Here is a 16,627-nt window from a genome sequence, read left to right as displayed (position 1 = left end):
GGAAGAGTCAAGAGGGAAACACTGCTTTGTTGATTGGTCAGGTACTACAGGTGAAAGCCAGTCTTCTTTGCTATTTCTTGAACAGGAAAAGTTTAAAATATAGTCTAATAGCCTTTGGCCCCACATTTCTGTCAACCTTATCTACATTAAAAAGAATTTCCTGGCCTACTGAAGTTTTCTATTCACAGGATGGAGTGGGAGAATGATTAGAGCCATTTCTATAATTTTGTTTTTTATATTCACAGTCTCTTTATAAAAGCCTTTTCCATTTCTAAGTTCTCAGTTTTAGAGAATATTCATTATGTTGACTCATATAGATGGGCTGGAAAATTGAAACAGACTGCTTTAAATCATCAGAGCTAGACTCAAAGCCATGTTGCAACCAAGTCTGAAGGTTCTATCGGTATATTCCCAAAGAAAGGATGAACCATATTCTATTAATGATATTAATGAAAAACTAATTAGGTTTCGAAAGTTTGTGTTTTCTTTGCAAGTGGGGTCATTTAGGGGTGTAAGCCTGGGAGCAAAATGAAAGAGTTCTGACTTAAAGGGGTGCATTTGAGTGTTTGGTGGAAACAAGTCTCTGGGTTACACTTGTGGTCTTTGTTCTTGACCTCTTAAATCCATGGAAAGGATCAAGTCATGAAACAGGTGAGGGAGGGAACCAATCAACACATAGCATGTCATTCTGCCTTGGAAATCATAAAAAACAAAAAACAACAACTCTAATTCACCTATTTGCTCTTATTTCTGTCTGCAGATAATATCTTGTAAGAAATGGCTACTTCAAATCATTCCTCCATGACTGAGTTTATCCTTGAAGGGTTAACAAAACACCCAGAGCTTCAGTTGCCACTCTTTTTACTGTTCCTTGGAATATATGTGGTCACAGTGGTGGGGAACCTGGGCATGATCCTCTTAATTGCTATCAGTTCTCAACTTCACTCTCCAATGTATTATTTTCTCAGTCATCTGTCATTCATTGATCTCTGCTACTCCTCAGTCATTACCCCAAAAATGCTGGTGAACTTCATATCTGAGAAGAACATTATCTCCTTTTTGGCATGCATGACTCAGCTTTATTTCTTCCTTGTTTTTGTAATTGCAGAAGGCTACCTTCTGACTGCCATGGCATATGACCGTTATGTAGCCATCTGTAGCCCACTGCTTTACAATATTATCATGTCCCACAGGGTCTGCTCCATAATGATGGCTGTGGTATATTCACTGGGTTTGTTTGGGGCTACAGTCCATACTACCCACATGTCAGTATTGTCCTTCTGTGGGTCTCATGTTGTTAGGCATTATTTTTGTGATATTCTCCCCTTGTTGACTCTCTCTTGCTCCAGCACCCACATCAATGAGATACTGCTGTTTATTATTGGAGGAGTTAATACCTTAGTACCTACACTGGCTGTACTCATCTCTTATGCTTTCATCCTTTCGAGCATCCTCCATATTCACTCTGCTGAGGGACGGTCCAAAGCCTTTGGCACCTGTAGCTCTCATCTCATGGCTGTGGGTATCTTTTTTGGATCTATCACATTCATGTATTTCAAACCCCCTTCTAGCAATACTATGGAACAGAAGAAGGTGTCCTCAGTGTTTTACACCATGGTGATCCCCATGCTGAATCCCATGATCTACAGCCTGAGGAACAAAGATGTGAAGGACGCACTGAGAAAGGTGGTTGGGGGAAGGTGGTCATGCTGACTAAAGGCATTCTCTGAGGGAGCAAGAAAAAAATGAACCAGATGAAAAGTCATGGGCTCTGTGTAATTTCTTTCTCTCTGCCAGAGATAAAATTCACCATTACTTACAAAATATGCGTTTCATACTTGAGAACGATTGAGGCATTTTTGGAGATTTTTCAGACAATAAGATTTTCTGATAGTCAATATAATCTTTGGAAATTTTACATGTATTTGAATTAATAATATGTTAGATTAAATATTAATTTTGAAAGTGCTTGATAACTAGAGAGTGAGTTAAGGGTTGTGTTTGAAGAAGGGTGATGTTAATTGATTGAGAACTACTGGAGGACAGGAAGAAAGGTGTCTTTAAACTTTCTGAGAGAGTTGTTTTCAATCCATAGGGCTTTATAGTGAGATGCTAAGAATATCAAGACAGAGCTGTGGGGCGGTAGTACTTAGAGTGAAGAACAATTTGTAGGTGGATTGTGGCCTATGTGGAGGGTGTCAGGGAGAGAGACAGAGGGAGATAGAGAGAAGAGTAGGTTCAGCATGAAGGTTAGGGGAAGAGATGACATTAGCTTAGTCTCATCAACAACTTATATAGATTCAGTACATATCAATAATAGCTACCCTGAAGTCCTACCTTGCCTCCCTTGGAGGCCATCCCTTAGGCTGTGACTATAGCATGGCTCCAATTTAGAGAGTTGAATTAATTTTTAATTTTGTATTAGAATAATAATTTTAATGACAATGATCTTTCTTTCTGACTAAATTCTATAGTTCTTTCCTACCTTCTGTATCTCATATAGAGGTTTTGATCTTGTGATTTTGGGTATATCTACCATTTCTCTTTGGTTCAGGGACTTTGCTTCAGGGACCTCCTCAGAGAACAGAAACACAGTCTCCCTGGTGATTTCTTGCATTGGAACAGCATTCCAGACAACAATGCATAACCTCCAGCTCACTCTACTCTTAAGTGTAGAGCTCCTTCTTGGAAGTTATATGCTTGAGGTGGCTGGGAATCAAGCTATAATATTTTGCAGCTTTGGTTTTGTCCCTGACTTAAATGTGAATCTCAAAGAAGTTTTAACCAGACTTGCAGATGCTGTGAAGTTGTGAGAACAGTTAATGTAATGGACAACAAAACCATGATTCTTAAAGACCTCTAGAAGCTGGAGTGATGGATATATTCAGTGAGCTTAAAAGGCAAATGCATAATATAAGATTCATTACTTCTGCAGAAATGAAGACAGTGGGAGAGAATTAAGGATTTTGGTGACAATAGAGTCAATATAAGTACACAGTATAGCTGCCTAAAAAGTTAATGTTATCTTGTTTGCATTAGATGCACTTCAGTACTTAAAATGGGAAAAGTTCCAGTCCTCATTAGCACCATAGTGATCAGACAACTTGCATTTGAACGCAGTTTATTCAGTGGCTACCAGTTTTCAAGGGCCACTGGCCCCTTGTATATTCTGAGGAATATGGTCATGATGAAAGACTTGAAATAATACATTCATTGATTTAGTCTCTCTTGCTCATTCACTTAATAAATATTTCTGAAAGCCCAGTACATGCCTGAGAATGTCCTCTCTTACTGGCGATAAAAGAATGAACAAAAAACACAAAGTCCTTTCCTTCATGAGATTAAGGTTTTCATTTCAAAGAAAGACAGTAAACAAGGAGACAAATGTATAATATCATGGAATACTTTCTAAAAATATAAAGTACAATAAGAGGATAGAGATGTAAAACAGATATGGGGGTGGTTAGCCTACAAATAGAAGGGCTGAGGTTTTTAGCTGTGGAACTTATTCTTGCCACAGGGCATAACCAGGTTAAATGGGAGTAAGTTACAGAGAGGCACACTTTTTGTCAAATTGAGGGGCTTTTTCTCACATTTCACATTTGCATACCACCACCATTGGTATGTGGGACGAGATGCTATACTGCCTTTAGTCTGTTTGCTAAGTTCTTGGTCTGCGCACAGCTTTTAGGTAGGGATGTGAAATGTGTGAGAAAATCCTCACAAGGGGCTATTGACAGATCTTTGTGTTGGGCCCTGTATTCATTTCCTGTGGCTACTGCAAAAAAAACAAAATCACAACAGAAGTCTATTGTCTCACAGTTCTGGAGATCTTACATCCAAATTAGTGTTGTCGCATCAAATCAAAGTGGATGGCAGAGCCTAGTTCCTTCTGAAAGCTCTAGGGGACAATCTGTTCTTTGCCTCCTCTGCCTTCTGGTGAAATGCCTTGGATTGTGGCTGCAGCACTTCGATCTCTACTTCTGTGGTCACATTGCCTCCTCTTCTAGTGCTTTCTCTTATAAGCATACATTTGATTGCATTTAGAGCCTGCCTGGATAATCCAGAATACTCCCCCTCTCTGAAGATCTTTAACTGAGTCACATCTGCAAAGTCCTTTTTGACATAAAAGGTAGTATTCACAAGCTTCAGGAATTAGGAGGTAAATATCCTTTGGGAGACATCTTTCAGCCTCCCGCAGAGCCCCTGGGAAACAAGGACCTATGAGATTAGTTAAAAATTACATGTTCTAGGGTTCTGCATCTGGCTCCGTGCTGAGCTGGGAGCCCGCTTGGGATTCTCTCTCTCTACCCTCTCTCCCTGCCCCTCCCTCTCTCCACCCCTGCTCTCTCTCAAAATAAAAAACATAAATTTTAAATATGTAAAAAAATTAAAAATGTTTAAACATAAAAAAATAAAATTCTATGTGCTATCTGGGATTCTTAGAGGACTGGTTGAAGCAAGAGTGTGGAAAAAAAAAATGACTCAAACTCTACTAGTCATAAAACCACAAAATTTGAACTGTAAGTCTTTCAGGGTACATGTCTGAATGCCTAGAAAAAGGTTATTCATTGAGCACCATTACTGGAGCCAGTTATGATGATCTCACTTCATCTCACTCATGGAACCATTTGATTCCTTGGATTGTTTAAGAGTAGAGTCTCTTCTGGGGTGCCTGGGTGGCTCAGTACATTAAGTATCTGATGCTTGATTTTGGCTCAGGTCATGATCTCATCGTCATGAGACTGAGCCCTGCATCAGGCTCCGAGCTCCAGGCTAGGCATGGAGTCTGCTTAAAGCTCTCTGTCTCTGTCTCTGTCTCTGTCTGTCTGTCTCTCTCTCTCAAAAAAAAAAAAAACAAAAAAAAAAACAAGTAGAGCCTCTTCCATTTTATTTGCCCTTCTTGATTTTAGTCTGATAGTTTCTAAGACAGCAGGAATAGGTCCTATCTGCCATACTTGGCCAGCAATCCACCTCCACCACTGCTTCCGTACAGAATAATTTTGTCCAGGAAGATATCTGCGTGGGTGAGAAGAGAGAAATTATATGAGTGGCAGAATATTAAGTATTCGTATGTTCTGGGTTATCTTTGAGGTTGGTTATAGAGTTTATTAGTTCCTTCTCGTAGCACTTCATAATTTACAAAACTAATTTTGTGTTATATATTATTTCATTTTATGACTTCCCTATGAAGCATATAGGGTTATTTTACAGATGAGAAAATGAAACACAGATCATGGACCAGGACTGGAGATAGAGTCTCTTGAATGTCAACCCAGGGCTCTTTCTACCTCCTCATGATGAACAATTATTGGGATGAAAGTGGATGGGGGATGGGTTACTCTGGTTATGATATGGGTTATCATAAATGATAGAGATAAAGGAGTGCACTTGTTACGATAAGCACCAGGTGCTGTGTGGAGGTATTGAATCACTATACTGTACACCTGAAACTAATAATACACTGTATGTTAACCAGCTAGAATTTGAACAAAAGCATTAAAAAAGAAAAGAAAATATTTTTAACATGATTTCTGAATAAAAGACTAGCTGGATCACACACAAAAAAAATGCCCTTCTGCTTTTGGTATAAGTCTTCCTTATTATAAAACTTATAGCATTAAGAAATTTGAGAAATAATTTACTCAAGTCCTGTTACCTCACTGGTGAGAAACTGAGTCCCAGAGTCTCAACGATTTCCTCAGAGTAACACGGTTATTGTGGTCAAAAGAACATTATATGCGCCAATGCTCATGGCAACATTATTTACAATAGCCAAAAGGTAGAAGCAACCCAAGTTCCATTGGTGGATAAATGGCTAAACAAAATATGGTACACACATACAATGGAAAATTATTCAGCCTTAAAAAAAATTCTGACAATGGCTACAACCTGGATGAATCTCGAAGACATTATGCTAAGTGAAATAAGCCAAACACAAAAAAAGAAATACTGCATGATTCCACTCATATGCAGTACCTAGAGTAATCAAATCCAAGGAGTCAAAAAGTAGAAAATTGGTTGCCAGGGGTGAGGGAGAGAGAGGATGGGGAATTATTGTTTAAGGAGTGCAGAGTCTCAGTTGAGGGAGATTAAAATGTTCTGGAGATAGATGGGGATGATGACTTCATTACAATGTGAATGTACTTAGTGCCATAAAACTAGACACTTAAAATGATTAAAATGGTAAATTTTATGTCATATATATGTTTACTACAATAAAAAAAGAAAAACAAAGGACAGTGTTTAGATTTAAGAAAAATTTTACATTTCATTATTTTTCTCCTTTTTTTTTTTTTAAACTGACTGATGAAATAGTATTGAAGAACCAGCACCTGACTGCAGACTTTTGGGAACCATTGATCTAATTTCTTTGTGTTTCTGAATCTCCACTGGTAACATGAAAATATAAAATAAGAAACTTCTTTCAGGAAATGTACTACTCTTGGGAAATATAGTAATGGGAAGGGGAAAGAGGATGATATTATTTTTGCAAAGCCTTATTAAATACTGAAAACACCAGTAATCTCTAGGCTCAATAGGTCTTTGGGGACCTATGAATGCAGGGGAGTTAAGTATTTCTAATGATATGCTTATGCTTGAGAAACCTCAAATAAAATTGCATGTCAGGTTACTCTCTTGCTTTTAAGACTAGGGAAACTAAGTATGATTTGCTGCAAGATCCAGAGAGTTAGTACTCCAGATGGATTTTAATCCTTTGCTTTTAGCCAACTAAATAATTCATTCATTGACATATAAACGTGCACATTAGGCAACAGAAGAGGCTTTGCTCTTTCTTGGCTATAGCAAGACTCTGTGTATAAGCAAAGTAAACAATTCCTGAGAACTTCAGTCTCTGTTCGGTACCAGGTAAGTGTCCAGTTTCATTTATGGCAGTTGTACTCCCATCTAATAGAAGCCTGGTTGGCTATTGGCAACAACACTAACCATGTGCAATTCTTTGGCTTTACCAGGGGCACTTGCCCCACTATCCTTTCCACTTGGTTATGTCCTCCATTCTCCTTTTCCATTAATGCTGCCTTGTCACTTCTTCATAAATTGGGTCAGAGCCTCCTGCAGCTGTGCTCATCCAGCTCTTGTGCAGAGAATGTCACTGGACTTTCCATATGACTCTGAAGCTTTTGCTTCCCTGAAGTGCTTCCTGTTTATGCATTTATTAGTTTTCCTCATCTTCTTGTACACCAGCCTACACAACAAGTCTCTAAGAGTTATAGATACAAGGGCAGACACAATTGCAGGTAGAGTATTAATTACTGGACAGAATATTAAACATAAATCCCTACCTCTCATCTACTTGAAGGAATATTCTCAGGCCACTAGGAGATAGAGTAAGAGTCCTTTCATCTTGTTTAGTTAATGCATTGTTTCCTCCTGGCTTCAGAAGCACTTGCCAAAAGGATTTACACCCTTTGAGATAAAGAAACTTCTGTGCCCCAGCTCCTCCCAAATGGCTCAACACTTCCACCCCCTTTCGAAATTTCCAAATATAGAAACAAAAGTTTGAAACCCTAGCCACCCCAAATGCTTAAAATATTTTCACCATTCATACCAAGGTGAAGAATCTAGAATGAATAAGAAACATACATGTTTTTCTGCATACAAAGGGTATATTTCTGTTTCTTCATATTGTATTCCTTTCTATAGTGAATTTATTTCTTTTTAACATTATATTTTAATTAGTGTTTTTAGATCATGAATCTTTAAATATTGTTATCACAATGTTTCTTTGAAGCAGATACTATCATTCTCGCTTCATAGGTTATAACACTGAGGTTTATGTTAAATGACTTGCCCCATGTTGCAAAGTGGTCTGCAAGGAAGTTAGCTTAGAAATAAGCTTCCTTTGATATCAAAGCTTTTTCATTGGTTTTCTGAGTTGGCTCTAAGTTCACTCTTGTTAAGCTCCTTTAATATTTTTGTTATCAAATAAATATAAGAAGTACTGAGTTCACAGAGTTGGATGGATTTCTTTCTTGTTGTACAATTCAGAGCTTCTAATGAACAAATGTTTATAGCAGACTTACAAGAGAGGCATATGGAAATACCTGGAAATGGAAACACGTCTGTTGGACTTTTTGTTTGTTTATTTGTGTTTTTTTTTTCCTTCACAGAGCATTATGAGCATTGTCTGGGAAATGCATAGCTGTAGGCTATGAACACACAGTGCTTCAGTGTGCCCATTTAAAGGTGCTATGGAAATGTTCTTTAAACAATTTTGAGTACATTCAATATTCTATTGGATAATAGGTTCTTTAAATGCCAAAAATATATACTTTTCCTTTCTGTATTTCCTTCAAGCCACAATCAGCATTAGGTAAAATTCTGAGATCCAGAAGTTTGCACTGGATCTCTATTAGGCCTGTTTTAAACCACTTCAGGGGGTGCAGTGTCCCCATGTTGTTCACAAACCATGAACCCCCATCCCTGTCATGGCACATCATCAAGGTTTGTCCTTTCCTTGAAACATTTTGAAATCTGAACCATTCTGCAACATCTCATAATTCCAAATTTCCTTGCAGTCTATCTCTTAGGGTTTTATAATGAGTTAGAAGGCAAAAGATGTTAATAATAGATTTCATAATAGATGTTAATAATGGATTTAAGTAAAAGAAGAAGAGCTTAGTGGAAAAGAACATGGACTCTGGCACTAGATTCTCTAAATTTAAATCCTGATTTTACTCCTAAATTTTATGTGCCACAGTATCATCATCTATAAAATAGGAATTAAAATAGTACCTACTATTTCAAGGGTTTTTGAAGACTTAAGTAAGATAATATATGTAAAGCACTTAGAAGGAATATTCAATCAATAAGGAAGAGGAATCATTATCATTTCTAGTCTCCTTTTCTATAGATAGACCACCTTCTCTAGGTATTATAAATTCCTTAACAAAATTCAAACATGTATCCTCAGTGGGTTTCGGTAGGAAGTCTATTTCACTCCCCTTGAAGAAGTGACAGCAAAGCATTTCAGGAGAGTCATCTTCTATCTGTCTTTGCTGTTCAGTGATGACTAATGAACATCAGCCTGGGCTCATTTCAAAAGTTCCTCTTTGAAATTTCCCACCAATAATCCTTTGACCCCAAGCCTGGGCTCTTTCCCTACTCTTCCTATTGAATTATTCACATTCTTTGGTTCTCAGTTGATTTTGGATTGGTCTCACTTCATCCAAGACTCTCTCTTTCTTTGACTCCCCCCCCCCAAAAGGAATTTGTGGCTCTCACACTGGGGAGGCAAATCAATAGGGTAATATTTTGAACAGATTTTTTTTTATGCAGAACAATTGCACTTAGTGCCTTCCACGTTCCAGGGACAATATTAGCATGGTATATTTCTTACCGAAGTTCATGGATTTGTTTTTCAAACCATACAAAAAATGATATAATATGTGATATTGGTGGTTTCTCCAAGAGGACTAAAATATATATGATTTCATGCATATAATCAATCTCTGACCATCCCATACCTCATGTTCTTATCCACATCTGCACATTCTGAAGCCACCATTGGAGCTTAATTTTTCTCTTCAAGGGTTCTCTAAATTTCACTTATAGAAACATTTTTTAATCAAGACTGAAAATCTAGAATCTATGAATTAAAAACACCAAATATATGTGGTTATTTAAAGATTTTAAAATGTATATAGCAATGATACCCACAAATAAAATTAATTCATAAGCAATACATTTGAAAAGAATATCACAATTCAGAGGAGAGGTTAATTTCTCTAATAGACAAATTATGAAGAAAGTGATAATACGACAGGAAATTTATAGAATAAATTCAAATGGCCAGTATCCTATGATACATTCATTAGAAGACAGAAAAGGACAAGTTAATGCAATAATGACTTCCCATGGAACACTCAACACACTGGCAAAAACAGATAATACATATTGCTAGTGGGGATGCAGGAAAAAGGGCATTCATGTATTGCTATCAAAAATGTGTATTATTATAGTTTTCTGGAAATCGATGTTGTACCATTTATACCAAGTAAAAATGTATAAAACTTCTTGACCCATAAATATCTCTCCTGGGAAATTATTCTATGGAAATAAAATACTAATATGTGTATGTGTGTGTACACAAATTTTAATGTGTACACTTTTAAATGACAATGTATTTGATGGTAGCAATGTTTTAATCCAGAAAAAAAGTTAACACATCAATAAGAAGATATAATATATAGCGGTATATCTACATCACTGAATATTACACCACTATTTATAATCATCAGTTGCCTTGGAAGAATATTCTAAAAGTTTTTCTGAATGAGAAGGGAAGACTCAAAGATAAATTGTGTGTAATAATATTATCCTGCATTCTAAACAAATGACAAAACGTGTGTGTGTGCGTGTGTGTAAAATTATACAAGCACATAGCAAGTTAACTGGGGAGACGTTCATTAAAGGCTCTGTGAACGGAAGAGGGAAACAAAGGAAAAGGAAAAGTGTATACTAGTATAAAAATAGCACAGGGTGCTTTAGGGAGACAGGACCAACGATAATGAGAGCTACGATTCAGTCTGTGTTCCTGTTAACTTTCCTTTTGCAAGTCTGGTTTTGTTTAGACCGGAAGTAAAAATCCGCGTTAATGGACTTCTGATTTTCCATTTCCACAGACATCTCTGGAGAAGAATGGTTGCAGGAAATCATTCCACGGCAACTAAGTTTGTGTTAGTGGGTTTAACACAGCGGCCAGAGCTCCAGCTGCCTCTCTTCCTCCTGTTCCTGGGAATCTATATAGTGACAGTGGTGGGGAACTTGGGCTTGATTCTCCTGATTACAGTAAGCCCTTGGCTTCACACCCCCATGTACTACTTCCTCAGCAGCTTGTCCTTCATCGATCTCTGCTATTCCTCTGTCATTACGCCCAAAATGCTGGTGAACTTCTTAGGGAAGAAGAATATGATCCTTTATTCTGAATGCATGGCACAGCTGTTTTTCTTTGTAGTTTTTGTAGTGGCTGAGGGTTACCTCCTGACTGTGATGGCATATGATCGCTACGTTGCTATCTGTAGCCCCCTGCTTTACAGTGTGATCATGTCCTCTCCGGTTTGCTCACTGCTGGTGCTGGTTGCCTTCATCCTGGGCTTTCTCTCTGCCATGGCCCATACAAGTGCCATGATGAAACTGTCTTTCTGCAGATCCCACATCATCAGCCATTACTTCTGTGATGTCCTTCCTCTCCTCAATCTCTCCTGCTCCAATACATACCTCAACGAGCAGCTGCTTTTTATCATTGCGGGACTTAACACCTTGGTGCCCACGCTAGCTGTCTTCATTTCCTACGCCTTCATCTTCCATAGCATCCTTCACATCCAATCCTCAGGGGGCCGGTCCAAAGCTTTTGGAACTTGCAGCTCTCATCTCATGGCTGTGGGGATCTTCTTTGGGTCAATCACATTCATGTATTTCAAGCCCCCTTCCAGTAACTCCCTGGAACAGGAGAAGGTGTCCTCAGTGTTTTACACGACAGTGATCCCCATGCTGAACCCTTTAATATACAGTCTGAGAAACAAGGATGTAAAGAAAGCATTGAGGAAGGTTTTGGTGAGGAAATGAGTCTTGCTTTTGGAGATTTATAGATGGGAGAAATGAAGGTTCTAGTGAAGCATGTTATTTTTGTTCATTTTGCCTTGCTATTCTGTTATAATATGCATCCTATCTGGATTGTTAAAGTACTCCCCCATCTGTAATTGATTCCATTTTCTCAATGAAATAAAAAGACATTTAGTAAAATGGGTATTAGTATTCTTATTTTTGGACAAGAAAACTGAAGTTTAGATAGTTTTATTTTTTCTCACTTACTGTGGTAGAAGAGGATAGAATTCATATTTTCTCCAGTGTTATTCTTTTATTCCTAACATCCTGTGTTTGCTTATTGAATACCTGCTGTGTAGAAGGTGGTAACTTGTCCCCTGATAAGAATGCTAAGAGGTATGTAACTCCATCCCAGATATCCATTATTCTTTTTTTGTTTGTTTCAAGTTTTTATTTAAATTCTAGTTAGTTAACTTATAGGGCAATATTGGTTTCAGGAGTAGAATTTAGGGATCTCCATTAATTCTTTGTTTAAAAATTTTTTAATGTTTATTTATTTTTGAGAGACAGAGAGAGAGAGAGAGACAGAGCATGACTGGGGGAGGGGCAGAGAGAGAGAGGGAGACACAGAATCCGAAGCAGGCTCCAGGCTCTGAGCTGTCAGCACAAAGCCCTACACGGGGCTCGAACTCATAGACTGTGAGATCATGACCTGCGCTGAAGTCAGAAGCTTAACTGAGTGAGCCACCCAGGTGCCCCATGGATCTCCATTAATTCTTGAGGGAATGAGGCAAATACACAAGAAAAAGAAAGAAGAAAGAAAGAAAGAAAGAAAGAAAGAAAGAAAGAAGAAAGGAAAAGAGGGAAGAAAGAAAGAAAGAAAGAAAGAAAGAAAGAAAGAAAGAAAGGAGAGAAAAAAACAGTTTCAGAGCGAGAATGGCAAAATGCTTTTGCTCTTTTTTTTTTATTCAGCATACTCAAAATCTCTTCATTTCTGTTCCATTTCTTTGTTGACTCTCTCTCTCCCTTTTTCTCTCCCCCCCCCCCCACTGTCTTTCTGTCTCTCTCTCATGACACAATGGTTCTATACTAAGAGACCTCTGAGCAGACATTTTCAGGACTGTGTGGGGTTTACACTACTCATTACAATAATTTTGTGAAACCTGTCTCACAGGGAGGGTATAACCCCCACATTTGTTTCGCTTGAGATTGCTCTCAGTGAATTCCTGAACTGAGGCTGTGGTCGATGTTTCCAAGCTTGTGCTCTTACTGTATGAATAAGCACCACACACTCTAGACAGTGTTTTTCCCGGGGTTTTCCCACATCTTGAGTCTCATGTACCATTTCTTCTGTGTTTGTTTGTTTGTTTGTTTGTTGTTGTGGAGGGAGGTTGAAATGAGATATGCCTCTGATGTTTTGCATCCCTCAGCTGTTTACCTCTACTTCCAAAGAATGTTCTGTGGAATTTCTAGAGTTTTAACCTTCATCTCACATTGCTTCTTTTCACCCATTATTATATATTAAACCAGCAGTTGAAATGAGGTGGCCTTCTCCAATTACTTTTTTCTTTTTTTGCCTTTGCTAGTATGGTTTTTATTTTTTATTTTTTTAATATGAAATTTATTGTCAAATTGGTTTCCATACAACACCCAGTGCTCATCCTAACAGGTGCCCTCCTCAATGCCCATCACCCACTTCTCTAGATTTTGTCTTGGGAAATTATTCTACTCAAGAAATATGAAATCAGTAGGTCTGGATCTGCCAAAATCCCACTGTTCTAACAAAGTTTATCTATCTTTAGCTCCATCCTTTTTGATAATCCCACCAAGAACACATCTTCCCACTGGTTTCTTTCACGAGGTCCTAGGCTTTCGTCATGGCCTTGACTACCTGCCCCTTAATGTGGCTTTTCTTCTCTATCTTGCTCCATATATTTCTTTCATATGTTTTCTCATGGTCCACGTAATATCTGTATCTTCTCAGGCCTTCCATTCCCTGAAGATCTTTCTGTATTTAAGACAAACGTGTGCTATTTACTGTTTTTCAGTGGCTTTAATATTGCAATGAGTAATTTCCTGGATCAAAGCTCCTGGCTTTCAAATTATTTTCCATCACATATTTATAGTGTCTTCCATTCCCTTCCCCACCCCACCCCTCCCTCCCTCCCTCCGCCCCTCCCTCCCTCCCTCCCTGTCTCTTATTCTAGTTTAATTAACTTATTATACTTTATTTTTCTTCCTTTTTTATTTTATTTTATTTGTTTTTCAACGTTTATTTATTTTTGGGACAGAGAGAGACAGAGCATGAACGGGGGAGGGGCAGAGAGAGAGGGAGACACAGAATCGGAAACAGGCTCTAGGCTCTGAGCCATCAGCCCAGAGCCCGACGCCGGGCTCAAACTCAAGGACCGCGAGATCGTGACCTGAGCTGAAGTCGGACGCTTAACCGACTTCCTTTTTTAATACTACTCCTGTTATGTAGGAGCAGCCTTTAGAAATCACTGATTTCCTGAACAGACTTGATTCCTAGAAATAGAATGTTTCAGGAGCACCTGGGTGGTTCAATTAGCTAAGCATCCAACTTTAGCTCAGGTCATGATCTTGCAGTTTGCAAGTTTGAGCCCCACATCGGGCTCCCTGCTATCAATGCAGAACCTGCTTTGGATCTTCTGTCTCCCTCTCTCTGCCTCTCCTCTGCCTCGCACATGTGCTCTCTCTCTCTCAAAAATAAATAAACATTAAAAATTTTTTTTGAATGTTTCAAGTGCAGATCTTTAAGCTACCTTCTTAGTCTTTAGGTTTGCAATAATTTCATTGAGCTGTTTTTCTTTCTCAATAGAAGATGGCATATTCTTTTTATGGTAAGTGCCCCCCCCCATTTTTATTGGTTCATTAATGAAATCTACCACCCATTTAAAGGGAAGCTCCTGATTAGACGATGGGAAACTAAAGCCCTGGTCAGAGCTTATGTATTTAAGAAATTTAGGGACCAAGTTGAGCCCACTCAGTGGAAGCTAACTCTTGAACCTATGCATTAGCCACAAGAATTCGAGGTCAGGCTCTCCACAGTTCCATGTCTGGGTCACAAAGGCAGGTTAAAGCAACATAAAAGAGTGAAAAAATTGAAAGCAGCCTAACAACCCTGTCATATAAGTCTTGGAACTTAGTATTTCTTGAGGTCATGGCTGAAAAGTAGAATGGAAACAATAACAATTGTCTCACCCTCCACTGTTGTCTAACAAAAGTTTGTATGGAAAGGTTCTCTTTTCCCTATAATGAAATCATTATGTGTTTGGGAAAAGCCCCTTCTTTTACGTACTGTATGCCTAAATTTAAACTGCAGCAATATTTGCTCACACAATTATGAGACTAGCTCAGTTTACCAACCTATGTTTTCTGAGAACCATAGGACACATGGCTTTATGGAGGCTCACTTAGCTCAGTTTTCGAGGGACGTTACCTCTACTGAGACATTTGCCTTTGCTTAAGGCTCAGAACTAGCAGTGTGGCCTCTGGAGAAGTGAATGTACACCCGCATAAAATTATTCATTCACCTTTGAACAAATCTGCTGTGTATTGCATCTGTGAAGGTTAGAATTCTACCTTGTGCAACTTTAGACTCAGCCATTTTCTGGGGTCTTATTAGTTAAAAGTTATGCATAAACTATAAACTATAAAAATATTGCAAAGTAAGTGTGAATTCATGCCACTAAGTCAAAATTCCCCTCTTTATCAAAACCCCAAAATTCCTAGGTACACCTTTTCTCCTAAATCTACTTCTCCTCTTAACTTCCTCATAGCTCTGGTTCAATATACAAGGTACAGTAGTTTGACAAAGTAAAATACAGACCCCTTGTTCTGCACTAATAGAAAAGGTGAATAAACAATCTATTGAGTGAAGACCAAAATATATTTATTAAATCTTTATTATTGGGTAATGGTTTACTTTGGGGCAAACAAACCTTTTAAAGCTAAGCTATAGAATTAGGCAAGCAGGCAAACTTACTACTGTAATCACAGAGAATTTTGGATTTCTTCAGGTCTCTGCCTAAAGGTAGGATTGCATGGGAAAGAGTAGCCAATTATATTTTCTTTCTGAAAGTATTCTAACTTTCAGAAAGCAAGTGAAAAAGAAAAGAATAGTTTGTCCTTTGAAACTCACCACTCAGATAAGTCATTCCACGTCCCCAGGAGGAGTGAATTAGGTGGTAGGAAGTGGGTCTGGAGGGGTAGGGTAATAGATGTTCCTCCCCCTGGATGGGAACATCAGGAATGGGGGAGGGGTGTCTCAGTCCCCTTTCATGGACTCCTAGAATTTAGAAAAACAGATTCCTGTCAATTCAGGAAAAAGAAAAAGGCAAGTCTATGCTGAGTAACAATAGAATCAAGAAAGACAGAAGATTCAAAATTAAGTTATGACAAATTCTAAATAAGTCTTGTGGAAAATGACAGAAGACCTTTTTTATGCTTAAAAACCTTTATTTGTAAAATTCATTAGGATGATTCTTACTTCAGAAGGAAAAGTCAGAGCCAATGGAAAAGAGCAAAAGAATTTTAGCTGGCCAAAATAAGAATATATAAACTCTCATTATAAATTCATATAAAAAAGATTAGTACCCCATAGAAAAGTAGCCAAAAATTGTTCAGTGAACAAATACAAAAATAATATAAATGCAAATCAGCACATTAAACTTGTCCAAATCTATTAGAAATAAAAATTCAAATATGCATACTTAAATATCCATATTAATTTTTGTAAGGTGGTTTGATAGTATATATTAAATATATTAAACTGTAAATTCTTGTGAGCTTTTACCAAGTTATTGAATTTTTAGTCATGTATGCTTAAAAAAAAAGTGATATTGACAAAAATAGAGCTACAATGATATTTATTGCCTTGCTATTGAAATTGAAAAAAATGGATTGAATTAATTAACCCTCAGAGATATCGGCTTAAATAAAATATGGTATAAATATAACAATAGGAAAAAAAAAGCAGGGGCACCTGGGTGACTCAGTCGGTTGGGCATCCGACTTCGGCTCAGGTCATGAACTCAGG

The 16,627-nt window shown here is 37.9% G+C and overlaps 2 protein-coding genes across 2 annotated transcripts; both read left to right on the top strand.

The window, feature by feature from the left end:
- Positions 1-747: 747 nt before the first annotated feature.
- Positions 748-1,713, top strand: LOC123602217 (olfactory receptor 8D2-like). The gene has a single exon (XM_045486564.1). It carries the CDS (start codon positions 778-780, stop codon positions 1,711-1,713), a length of 936 nt encoding a protein of 311 aa, XP_045342520.1. The 5' UTR covers positions 748-777.
- An 8,943-nt stretch (positions 1,714-10,656) lies between these two features.
- LOC123600848 (olfactory receptor 8D1) lies at positions 10,657-11,589 on the top strand. The gene has a single exon (XM_045483278.1). It carries the CDS (start codon positions 10,663-10,665, stop codon positions 11,587-11,589), a length of 927 nt encoding a protein of 308 aa, XP_045339234.1. The 5' UTR covers positions 10,657-10,662.
- The last annotated feature ends 5,038 nt before the right edge of the window (positions 11,590-16,627 follow it).

The sequence above is a fragment of the Leopardus geoffroyi genome, chromosome D1 (assembly GCF_018350155.1).
Source record: "Leopardus geoffroyi isolate Oge1 chromosome D1, O.geoffroyi_Oge1_pat1.0, whole genome shotgun sequence".
NCBI lineage: Eukaryota > Metazoa > Chordata > Mammalia > Carnivora > Felidae > Leopardus > Leopardus geoffroyi.
This window is presented reverse-complemented; position numbering and strand designations above follow the sequence as displayed.